The following is a 12806-nucleotide window of genomic DNA, read 5'->3' as shown; positions in this document are numbered from 1 at the left end:
ACTGCAAGTGTACGCTGGAGCCAAACCATGAAATGGACTGCAGGGACTTTCAGACAGATAAAGCACGTACAAAACAGACAAAACATAACTACTTTTCAAGTTCCCAAACTTTGTTTAATGACCTAAACCAAAGCTAAATTCAGATTTTTTAGAGTTGGGAAGGCTATTTGCAGTCATTACATCCTGTTTTGACTTTTGATATCCCATTGTTTGATCATATAACTTAGAACAGTAAACAATGTATCACTAGATAAGAATAATTTGTAATGCACACCTCTACGATACTGTTGGTATTTGGTTGTAACCAGGATGTACCTATGAATTCATTACTCAAGAAGAAGTCATATTTTATTTCGACAAAGTTGTATGCTTTTACAGCTATAAAGATTATAGTTTTCCCCTCCAATCTATAATGTGGAAATGTGTTGGGAACATATAGGGCTAGTTAAAAGATTTGAAGCCATGCCAATCCAAAGGGCTATGGTTCACTATACTTGTGTAACACAGAACATTGAGAAGAAATATATTTTAAAATGAAAACATGAATGTATATGCTTATGAACACTGTCTTTCATGTACAGGTACGTAAAGAGTATGGCAAGTGCTTCAGACATTCATATTGTTGTGGAGGATTACCAACAGAGAGCCCTCACAGTTCAGTAAAGGCATCAACTACAAGAACTAGTGCTCGCTATTCCTCTGGCACTCAGGTAACAAACATTTTGACAGTACTTTTTAATGACAGCATCTTTTAATTAACCTTGCTTATAAAAAGCCCGCTGAGATGTGTTCCATTCAGATGCACTAATTGTGTTCTCATTATAACAGTCTTGATGACAATTGCATGCTTTTTATATTCTGGATGTGATTCTAACCGTACCTCCAAGTTTGGGATTGATGGTGATAGTTTTATTTGTTGCTGTTGATTCTGCTGTTTTTAATCTATTGGTCCTCATGCAGATTTAGGGCTACTTCCCATTTGGGGTTAGAGAACGGCTGAGGGATATGCATCTTTATAACATGAATAGTCAACAATGAGTCTGAAACAGACCTCTAATAAACCAGTTTCAAGGAGGTTTTCTAAATGTATGTTTCACATCTGACTCGACATTACAAAGACGTGATTTTTCTGAAAGTTCTCCTTATGCATAACAAGGCTAAAAGTAGAAAAGAATAGAATGAGGAGGAGCTGGGTCAGAGTGTCGGGTCAACAGTGGGAACATCCTATTTAAATAGAATTCATCCTTCCATGAAAAAGAAGTACAGACATTTACTTTTTATTAATTCTATATATTTTTTCCAGGCAGCTAAAAGAGCAACCACCAGATGGTTGGGACTGAAAGTGGTACTTGGCCACTACAGCTCCCTTCCCGCACCCTGCTGTAGTCCTATCATAGGAGTTCAGGAGCCCAATTTGTTTTCATGCCAGAGCTCAGCTCTGGAACATGTGAAGAAATAATAAAGACTATTGTTAGAGTATCTTTAATAAGTAAGCACATCATGGGGCAGATGGTTAGGGAAAACGTGTGTCAGACAACACCATTAACCATGGTTAAGCATTCCGTTAACCATTTTGTGGTTAAGCAGCATGGTTTAGCGTGTTGTCTGAATGGAGCAACTGTGAGGATAAACATTTTAAAACTTGGCTTGAGCACAGGATTGTCTGCTCCTGCCGAGCACAGCTGGGCAGGCTAGGGTGGAGGAAGCGGCAGAAGCCAATTGAGTTCCTACATGGACACCAAAGAGCCAGAGGTTAGTCTGAAACGAAGCACATCACAACCTACTCCCTGCACCTCTCCAATACTCTGGGCATAATAACATGCATGACAAGTGCTACACAAAACAAAGTTTAGCAGCACAATCCTATGCATCTTTACTTGGAAATGAGTACCCACTATGTTCAGTGGGGCTTAACGAAAGGTAAATCTGCATAGGGTTGTAGTCTAAAAGTAGCAAAATGTATCCTGTTGCAATTTGAGATGCGATAGTCATGCCCGATTTCCTTTATGTTAACAGAGCCGAATAAGAAGGATGTGGAATGACACTGTGAGAAAACAATCTGAATCTTCCTTTATCTCAGGTGATATCAATAGCACTTCAACACTTAATCAAGGTCAGTTAATGGATACATTTCACTCTAATTTTTCTTCCTTTCTTTTTTGAGATAGTATTTGTCAAATAAAAATTTAGAAGACTTAGGTTGCTGTAATTATGCTAAATAAGCAGATGTGCTCTAGTGTAGGTAGGCTGAAGATCCCAGCATCACACACACACACACACACACACACACACACACACACACACACACACCCTGTTTAGAATCGATGTATAAAATTATGGTTCCAGGTCTGTCTTCAACACATTTAAAACTTGGTTTCTTCATTTTCTTTGCTCAGGAAAGAAGCTGACATTCTTATTCATGGAAAGTGTATTTAAATAAGTCTCATCAATAATTTAACTTAAAAGCAAGAACATAATTTTAAACCTTTGCTAACCTTTGTAGTCTAAAACTGAAACAGAACTACCAGCGCAGTAACATTTTAAATGCATTAGATTTCCATACTCAGACATTTTGCCTGTGAAATCAAATTGACATCAGCTCTATACAAAAGACATCTGCAAATATGGGTGTTTTTTTCCAGTACAGTTTTGATCATGTCTATAATGTGGAGCATTTGTCTGCCACATGACAGCCTCAGGAGGGGGAAAAAACCTGACAGCCACAGACTACATTTAAGACCTCTGGTCACAGTTTTATCACTTTAACTCAGATTGAATGATCACAAGCCTTCAAACCTCTTCATGTAGGTGTACTAAATGATGGTGAAGGCCAGCCAACCATCTCCAGCAGTAAAGAGAACCAAACTTTCTCAGCACCCTCCTGCTAAATCTTTTATTTTTCTAGAGAAAATGGGATATTAATAGACAACACTTTCCCTTAGAATACAATAGCTGCAATATCACTTACATTGTTGAAATCCAATTTATGAGAATGGGGACCTTCCTGCCAGTTGTAATAACCAAAAAAGGCTCTGCTTTTAGTGATAGCATTTTCATTTAAAATATTGCTGTATTAATCGCTTGATCCAAAGATTTGCTACACCAGAATTTTTTTTGCAAACAGCATAATAACAGTGATCAGGATTGCAACAGCATTGCAAGGCAGGTATGATAATGGATCAGTTGCAAGCTAAGTATCAATTCCTGAAGAAATCATATGAACGCAAGCGTAAGCTGGATGGGTTTAAAACACTACCTCTAGCTTCTAAAGTCTCACTCTACAAACGAGGATTCTTTTTCTGCAAACAAGAAACATGCACAGCCTGATCTAGCAGGATAACAAACACCCACAGTTTCAAGGGGTTTCCATTGATTTAATGGGAAGAGAGCAGGTCTGCATACACAAAGCTAATAGTCTTAGAGTGTAGTTCTTTATTGAAGTGACTGGGAACCCCCACATTCATAGAATGGTAGAGTTGGAAGGAGCCTATAAGACCATCAAGTCCACAAGAGCTTAACATGTGCAACACACATCAGGACTGGGATGAAAATTGTATATACTCATAAGTCAATGTTTCTGTAGCACTATATAAAAAGGGTATTTCTAACTTCAGCCTAGAATAATCTGGTGAGGTTGTTTAGGCTCAGAGGTAGTGACTTGCTCAAGGCTGCCTACTAAATTTAATGACTAACAGCTTCTTCATACTTTGTTTCTAATACATACCTGTAAAAAATGTTATAGTTGTGTTTGAATACATGTATGACACTGAGACACACAATAGGAAATGTCCAATTGTTTGCAGCTTTCCCAGGCATACATGCATATGTTTTCCTTATGTATGTAGCACCCCTAATGGGGAATACGGATCTCCACTACCTAAACCCACTGCTCTATGCCTTCCTTTCCTAATTTCTTTCTGATGCCAAGCAGATCAGTTTAGCTAAACTCAGTGAACTAACCACTACTTTTCTGGCAAAATGAAAATTCTTCTAGAAAATGGGGACCTGAACACTTTAAATGTCCATCCAATCACACTCTCAAGTTCTCCTCCAGTCCCCCTTAGTAATACGTAAAGAAAGAAAAGAAATATGTAATCTGTTCCTTCTCTACCTTGTTTATTTACAGCTTACTTGTGATATAATTAAAAAACAAACAAACACAACCCTCCATTTTGTCTGCCGGGGTTAGAAAGCAGGAAGAGGTTGCCTTCAAATATATATGGTACAACCAAGCTCAGATATTTCTTCCTTCCTACATAAAGAGGTGGGAGAAGTCCAAGAGAGCGTCTGAGACTCTTAGCAGGTTGACATTTTTTCCTAGCAAGTAACATCTGCAGAGGCTATAAGAGACAAATGTGTTGTCAGTAGAATTTATAGCACTTCTTTCTATCTTACCAAGCAGAAACAGACTAGTTGTACTGCCAGAAACTCATAGTCTGTATTGCGCTAGTTAGCTGGGCATAATCTAACAGAAAAGGCAAGTTCCATTTCGAAGTTGCACAGCTCCCATTAATGTCAGTGGGACATTACATTTTTAATAAAAAGAATTGTATCCTCAGAGTTCTTAGAACAGCCCAACAGAGTTGGAGAATCACTGTTCACTTTACTACACTACAGTAAATAAGACAGAGATCCCAAATGTAGGCCAAGGAAAGCATAGAGCTATTATAAATTATGTTAATTAGTTGGAATTTACCATGCAATTGAAAGTTGCTATGCACAGTTTAGTGGAAGATAGTTTGAATTGCCCTTTCTTGTATTTAGATTGCATCTTTAAAAAAAAATCTGTGAAAATCACATAAATGAAACCAAACACAAAATAAGATTAACATAATCTGTCAGTAAAGCAATTCCCCGAACTCCAGGATTTTTGCTACCTACAGTAATAATATTTTGAGTAGTGATAAAGGCATTAATATTTAAAATGTAATATCTGCTGCTATTGCCACAATGAGGACCTAATCAATTTAAATTTTACATGTAAATTTTTAGACCGCTCACTATCTCATTCTGGACAAGTAATATATTCAGGCAACATCAGCCTCCCGTATGCACTGTCATACTGTTCAATAGAACAGCATTTTCACCTAGCTCTTATATGATGTATTTGTGTGTCTATAAAGACTGTCGTATAATTTTATCTCCTCTGACAACTATATTAATTTCAGAGGCCCAAGATCAATGTGGGTTTTCAAATGCCTACTTTTTAACAAATTATTTTGAAACTTTGTCTGCTTCTTTAGAGGTTTATGTAAAAGTGTCGATGCATTAGGATTGAAATTTCAGAAATAGCTGTTTGTTCTAGCCTTCAATGTGTTCATTTAAGATTATTGTTTTAGAGAGAGCAGATATAACTTAAAGATAATTGACTTTAAAACTCCTCACAGATAGCAGTGCAGCATGAATCTGTTTGTCATCTTAAGAATATATGAATGATTTACCCTCAACCCCCCTCCTCCTGCCGCCCCCTTCAGCATGTGCTCTTTTGCATATAATAAGATAGGCTTCCTGCAGCTTGTCATCACTTACCTTTGGCTGAAGACGTTTTACTTGCTCTGTTTTTAGTTAAGTTAGTAATAAACCTTGAATGTTTTCATCACAGATTGTCCAGTGCCTCGAAATTAACACAATTTTGATTCCCCCCCCCTATTCTGGTACCCATCCAGTATCCATGCTTAAGGTTACAAACATTAAGCTGTAACATCTTGAAATAGAACATTGGTCTCTGTATTTAATTGCTATTCTTGTTTTAACAGCGATTTTGTATAAATTAGCAAATGTCATTCTCAGCAGGTGTTTACTTTGGGGATTTGGCCAGCACCTGTGAATTACTGAAATCTAACTACATTTTCACTCTCTTCCTTCAAATTAGTAGTTCAAATACATTCAGAAATGTTCAGCTGAATTAAATTTGACAAGATATCCACGACTTATGATGAATTTTTTAAAAAAATACTTTATTGGAACTGTCAGAATCAAATTAAAGAGCTGATGTCTCTCTTTCTGTTTCTTTGCTTTAGGAATGACTGGCAATTACCTACTAACAAACCCTCTTCTCCGACCGCACGGCACTAACAATCCTTATAACACATTGCTCGCTGAAACCGTTGTATGTAATGCCCCTTCAGCTCCTGTGTTTAACTCACCAGGTGTGCCCACACTTTGGGATATGTTGATTTTGCATTTGTTTCTTAATAATATTTTGCTGAAAGCCCCTTCTCTTAACTTAGTTGGAGACCTAGAATTGACTTCCGAATTCCTCTCACTCAAGAAGTACTGCTGATAATGCCAGGCTTGTAAAACTGCACTATATTATAGTGATAATGCCTTTGCCATAATAGTATTTGCCAATAATCATCCATGTTTTTAACACAGGTGGCATAAATCTTAATATACTATTACAGGACTGACACCCCATGGTCCGAGAGCCCATCTTCAAGATATATTTCACTTAGAGGTATCATGTCTATGCAATATAAAATTAATCAAAAGCTTGCTGAGAACAATCTGCTTACAGAGATGAATAGGCAATTAAACCCGCACAAGGCATCTTGACATCTGTACTGTCCTGGTGTGGGAAACTGCATCTGGAGCCATATTTAGAGGCAAACTATAGTATAGTGCAGCTTTATAGGAGCTTCCCCCCAACCCAGCAAAGTCTTGAAATGGTGGCTAGGATTAGAAAAGTATAGTTGTGTGGGATGTACAGCCTGATCCTAAGAGTCCTTGCTGCATCAGCAACTAAGTGCTTAGGATAGGGTGTCCCTTCTGCTGTGCTAAGAGCAGTTGTCTCCTAACTTGACATTGCTCTGATGCATTATTCAGTTTCAGGGACATTAATTCAGTGCTTCAGGCAGACACGCCAATATCAGGCTGCCAGGACTGTATACTAACCTTACTTTTGTTATACTATCCTGTCCAACTGCTTTTCTTAACTAGTGAGACAGTTCAAAAATTAATGCATCTTTATTCATTACTAGTGGAATAAGCTGTCACATTACTAGCCTCTAATTTAACTGAAATTCTGTGTTAAGCATTTTATACTATGTTTTTTTAAAACAAAAAAACCTGTTGTTACATGTCAGATTTCCTTATTTTAAAACTGAACTGCAGTTTCTATGTTCATTCTCGTGTTTTCTTACTTTCCTTATGCTTTCCTCTAGCAACCTACAGAGAGACAAGTATGGGAGTAAAACTTAACTTTGCCTATCAAATGTAAATTTTTTCAGCATGATTTTTAATGGGCACAATTAAAACATAACTAGCGGTCATGAAGTAGACTCAGCGGGCAAGTGGTTCACAATTTTCAAATGAAATCTTTTCATGCTCAAACAGTACATGTGTACTGATTTTTGGGAGATTCCCCCCACCCCTAAAATATCACAAGAAGTCTGTAGCAAGCCCTTATTGGTAACTGATGATATCCAATGCTGAAATAATTTGCTGCTTAAAACCAGAGCACTGTTGAGCAGAAATGCCTAATAATTGACTTAACATTTCCACATTCCCACAGTAATCTTGCTACAGGCTATGAAAGACTTCAAGTGAATTACCTGATCACGGGCAACTAAACTTGCCTCTTAAAAACTGGTTGAAGTACATTCGAGTGTGCTTAACTCTGCAGTATATCATAGAAAATTCATTTTGGATTATTAAATATGCTTCAGTATCTCTTTAATAGAGGATAAAGAATTAGATTATTAAAGAGAGAGAGAGAATGGCTTCATAGGGGAAATTAATACCGGCATGTGGCCTGTGCGTTGGCTCTCTCTTATGAATGCCATATGTTCCATATGGATAAAGCTTTTGCAAGAAAGATCTAGGAACATATATGAAATTTCCCAGCTACAAAAGTTGTTTAATCAAAGCCTAGAAAGGCTTTTCAAAGAATTGGTATCCTTCTAACTAATTCAGTACACATGAATGGCTGGAACAACACAATACAAGATTAACTGCAGCTATTTCACTCAAAAATTATATATATATATATAGAGAGAGAGAGAGAGCAACCCTATCATTCTATCTTTATAGAAGCAACTTTGAATTTTCTTGGTTAAGCTGCAGCTTTAAGCGCAGGCTGAAAGTAAAACAGGAAACGTTTTAGACACACTCACAAATTTTTCTTTTTCTATAACTACTCCAAGCCTTGCATATAATGCAGCAGCCTCACAGTGGTCAGTTTCATTCCAACAACAGTATCTCATTCTTTCTTATTTTTTCCAAACATTGCTCTAGAATGATAAAAATGATTCTTCTAGGACTTCACTAACAAACCATCTAACTTCCCATGATACATGCCATCCAGTTTCTTTCAAAGCTTTCTTTTTCTTCTTTGCCTGGGAAGCAATGTGATGTCTTAGTTTACATGTCTTTATGTCTCTAGAAAATAAGAGTTTCTTTATCTCTAGAAAAAGAGCATGTCACCATTAAATTCAAGTTTTGTTTTCTTTCCTAAACTTCTTTCCATCTTTCCAGCAGATGTATCCAATTTCTCCATTTCTCCAGTAGTTGACAGATGTCAGCCCTGGCTGATAAGCTCCTCCCATTCCACAGCTAATATTTCTTCTTTGGTTAATTTCTGTGACCCATGCTTAGAAAAATCCCTGACATTTCTGCTTTGACTTCCATATGCCCATGGTGTCTGTGGGCCTAACTTTAAATAGACTATGCTGGTTCATTCAGTGCTGTCACTGTGACTGATGCAGACTGCAGGGCTGCAGGCGAACTTTGACCTTCTGAAGCCTGGGGCCATTGCTGGCAGAGAAAATATTAAATGCATCCCCCCTAAAAAAAAAAAATCACATTAAAGTGGGGAAAAGCTGTTATTGCTAATAATCTAATTTGCTGAACCCTTGCTCTGACTAAGTTGCTGAGAAGCTCAGTAATTCTTCATCATGTTACAATAAATCATTTTACTTTCTTTTATATATCAGCTACTCTTAGGCCAGATAGCCTGAGCAGACAGACATGATGTGAGTTGTCCAAAGTGAGTCATTCCACCTGCTGTCTTCCGTGTTGTTGGATGGTGCTTGTGGGCCTCAGTCCCTTTTAGTGTGAGAGGCGGCTGTCTGTGCTTAACATGAAATCTCTGTACTTGTCCATTTTTTTTCATGCTTTTCTTTACTCCATCATCAGATAAAAAACACACACACAAAAGGAAATGTTAGAAATGCTATATTAAAGTAGTTGCTTGCCAATTACGTGGGTTTATTGTTACGCATTTACCTTCTGTTTTGTATGTGACCTGATTCCTTTTTCTTTCTTTCTTTTCTTTTCTTTTTAATTTAGTGTTGTTTAGGACAAATTCTGTTGATTTTATTTTTCCTGAATCATGGTATTATATTTAAAATATAAATGTTTCTGAATGAATTGCTTTGCATTACATATGCAAGGGCATGGAGTGAATTTCCTCTACCCTTGTGGGAAGAGTTTTAGAATTGGGTGCTAAATTCTTACATTAGAACCTTTACATTTGCTTTCAAATTTCCAATTTAAAGTATCATTGAAGCGCCACGGAAAAGCAGTATTACTTTATAAAAATTCTCTCTCTCTTCTATAAGGTGTGTAACTCTTTACCGTTGGGAATGTCCAATCACCCTAACATTTCTCGAGTCTTACTTCCAATTACAACTTTGTCCTGAACTACATTAAAGACCTTTATATAATAAGAACATTAGCTCCAGTGTAGACAGTAACCCAAGGGTGTCACTTTTCTGTTGCAGGACATTCACTGAACAATGCCAGGGATACAAGTGCCATGGATACTCTACCGCTAAATGGTAATTTCAACAACAGCTACTCTTTGCGCAACGGAGACTATAATGACAGTGTGCAAGTTGTAGACTGTGGACTGAGCCTGAATGATACTGCATTTGAAAAAATGATCATTTCAGAATTAGTGCACAACAACCTGCGGGGCAGCAGCAAGAACCATAACCTAGAGCGCACATTACCAATCAAAGCTGTGATCGGCGGGAGCAGTAGCGAAGATGACGCCATTGTAGCAGATGCTTCATCTTTAATGCACAGTGATAATCCAGGCATGGAGCTGCACCAAAAGGAACTTGAGGCCCCTCTGATTCCCCAACGGACTCACTCCCTTCTGTACCAGCCACAGAAGAAAGTGAAGACTGAAGGAACAGACAGCTATGTGTCTCAGCTGACAGCTGAAGTTGAAGACCACCTCCAATCTCCCAACAGAGACTCCCTTTACACAAGCATGCCCAACCTCAGAGACTCTCCTTACCCAGAGAGCAGCCCCGACATCGAAGAAGACCTCTCTCCCTCCCGGAGGAGTGAGAATGAGGACATTTACTACAAAAGCATGCCAAATCTTGGAGCTGGCCATCAGCTTCAGATGTACTATCAAATCAGCAGGGGCAATAGCGATGGCTATATAATTCCCATTAACAAGGAAGGATGTATTCCAGAAGGAGACGTTAGGGAAGGACAAATGCAACTAGTGACAAGCCTTTAATAGCGTAGCAAAGGAATACTGAAGGCCACATGCAAGTATTAAACAGACTTAATTGGCCCCATGCAGGCTCCCTCATATCTGCTTGAAGTGACAATTCTGTTGTCCCTGTGGTTTCTCCCATGTAAAGGAGATGACTGGACCTTGCAGTTCTGTGAATTTTTATAAAACAAAGCTTTGTATATACACAGAGTATACTAAAAGAATTATTTGTTACAAAGAAAAAAAAGATACCATCAAGGTATTTTAAGATATCTTGCTGCTGACGTAAAAGAGATTGTGAAATACACACAAACACACACACACACACACACAAAGCGTTCCAGCCATTTTACTGCAGCAGTTTGTGAACTAAATTTGTAAATATGGCTGCATCATTTTTGTAGGCCTGCATTGTATTATATACAAGACGTAGGCACTAAAATCCTGTGGGGAAAAATTACTGTACCTTACTATTCCTGACAAGACTTGCAAAAGCAGGAGAGAGATTCTGCATCAGTTTGCAGTTCACTGCAAATCTTTTCCATTAAGGCAAAGATTGAAAACATGTCTAACCACTAGCAATCAAGCCACAGGCCTTATTTCATATATTTCCTCAACTGTACAATGTACTGTTCTCATGAAAAAAAATGGCTAAAGAAATTATATTTTGTTCTATTGCTAGGGTAAATAAATAAATACATTTGTGTCCAAACGGAAATATAATTGTCATTAAAATAATTTTAAAGAGTTTGAAGAAAATATTGTGAAACGCTCTTGGTTGCACATACGCTACAAGCTGTTTTTTCTTACACTTGGTTCGTAGTACGGTAATATGTTTAAAATGCAAGTTCTATCCATTTTCACTTCTTTTTCACTGTAAACAGTGTTCTGCTTTGACGTTAGTATTTCTTATGTTTTAAACTTATTGCCAAAAGAACATATTTTTTGAGAAGAACTCTCTTAGACGCCAATTAATGCCATGCCTTGCACATATTTGGTTTCTTTAAAAAAAACAATAGCAGATTATAAATCAGTCCCTTTTCATTCTTTAACTGGGGGGAGGGGCAGAGAGAAAGGGGAGGGGCCAAAGGAGGGGCCAAGATATTATTCTCAGTCATACTAGAGAATTAAAGGTGCCTGACCTTTTTAAGCTAAGAGAAAACATAAATATTACTCTTCCATACTCCTTCTGCCTATATTTAGTAATTAATTTATTTTATGATAAGAGATCTAATTAAATGTACTTGTTTCAGATTTCTTTTTCTTTCTATTTTTTTTGCTTTTTTCTCCAATCCCTTTGTGTAAACCTGTTAATAATGAGCCCATCACTAATATCCAATGTAAAGTTTAACACCTGTTTGACAGTAAATAAATGTGAATTTTTTTTCCAAATAGGTAAAATGCGCTTTCTTACATATGAGTCATAAACCCGGTTATTTACTGTGTGAGCTGGCTAAATTCTTCCTAGGATCACTCCCTTACGGTTCTCAATTTAGACCAGAAAAGACTAGAGTAGGAGCAGACTATATATCTCTATTGAATAGAGGTCATTGCTGCTACTTGATATTCTAGTCATAGTCACATATGATCAAGATCAGAAACACAAGCTCTGTTACAAAAGTGTGCAGCAGTCTCCTCCATTTACATAACAGATTTTTAAAATTCAAATAAGAACCTGATTTATTAAAAATAAAAAAGGTTGCAAACTGTGCAGTCATATTTCAGGCAACTGTAATTATATAGCTATAATTAGCAATAAAGATAAGCTCTTGTCACAGGGAAAAAAACACTAATATTGCTGCATTTATACAAGTGCTGTGAATATTCAAGGTCTTGTAAAGATGGTAAATCACAGCAGTCTTTTGTGATATGCAAATTAGCATTACTATTATCAGATGGGGAATCGAGGCAGGAAGCTGATGCTTTGCCCAAAGCTTTGTAATATGTCACCACCAGAAGCAGGATTTAATTTTAGATGTACTACTTTGGAACTATGTTTATTCGTTCACATTATATTGCCTATAGAGCACTCCAGATTCCAATTTTCATTTACAATAGTTTGGGTTTAAGTAATATGCTGATTTTTGTCTGATCCCCAACCTTCTTTTGTTGTTGTTGTGATTTGATAAAACCTCCATTACCCTGACAAATCCTGCCAATATTTTCCTAAAACACTTCAGGCTATTGGATATAATCCACTCGGAGGTTTTTGGAAGCACATTGAATTGAATGAAATTTGTGTAGCCAAAGTTCCCAGTGATCCTTATGACGATAATTGGGATGTCATTTAAGGAGACTTCCATAGCCTATTTCTTTGCTACTATACATGATTTAAGAAGCACTGCCAAAT

General features: G+C 37.3%; 1 protein-coding gene across 11 annotated transcripts in view; it reads left to right on the top strand.

Annotated features, from left to right (window-relative positions):
* Positions 1–11905, top strand: part of ADGRL2 (adhesion G protein-coupled receptor L2) — a 231313-nt gene extending 219408 nt beyond the window's left edge. For 3 of the 11 annotated variants that reach the window (XM_063136942.1, XM_063136949.1, XM_063136957.1), the window contains exons 19-22: positions 582–710; positions 2017–2113; positions 6021–6149; positions 9723–11904. In XM_063136942.1, the coding sequence (XP_062993012.1) occupies positions 582–710; positions 2017–2113; positions 6021–6149; positions 9723–10477 (1110 nt within the window). In that variant the 3' untranslated portion in view covers positions 10478–11904. Of the gene's footprint in view, positions 1–581; positions 711–2016; positions 2114–6020; positions 6150–6375; positions 6458–8933; positions 8987–9722 lie in introns of all 11 variants that reach the window. The other 8 variants (XM_063137012.1, XM_063137004.1, XM_063136989.1 and 5 more) reach the window with 7 other exon arrangements.
* Positions 11906–12806: the final 901 nt, after the last annotated feature.

Source organism: Elgaria multicarinata, chromosome 1, assembly GCF_023053635.1.
Source record: "Elgaria multicarinata webbii isolate HBS135686 ecotype San Diego chromosome 1, rElgMul1.1.pri, whole genome shotgun sequence".
NCBI lineage: Eukaryota > Metazoa > Chordata > Lepidosauria > Squamata > Anguidae > Elgaria > Elgaria multicarinata.
Note: the sequence above shows the minus strand (reverse complement) of the source record. Positions and strands in the feature narration are given on the sequence as shown.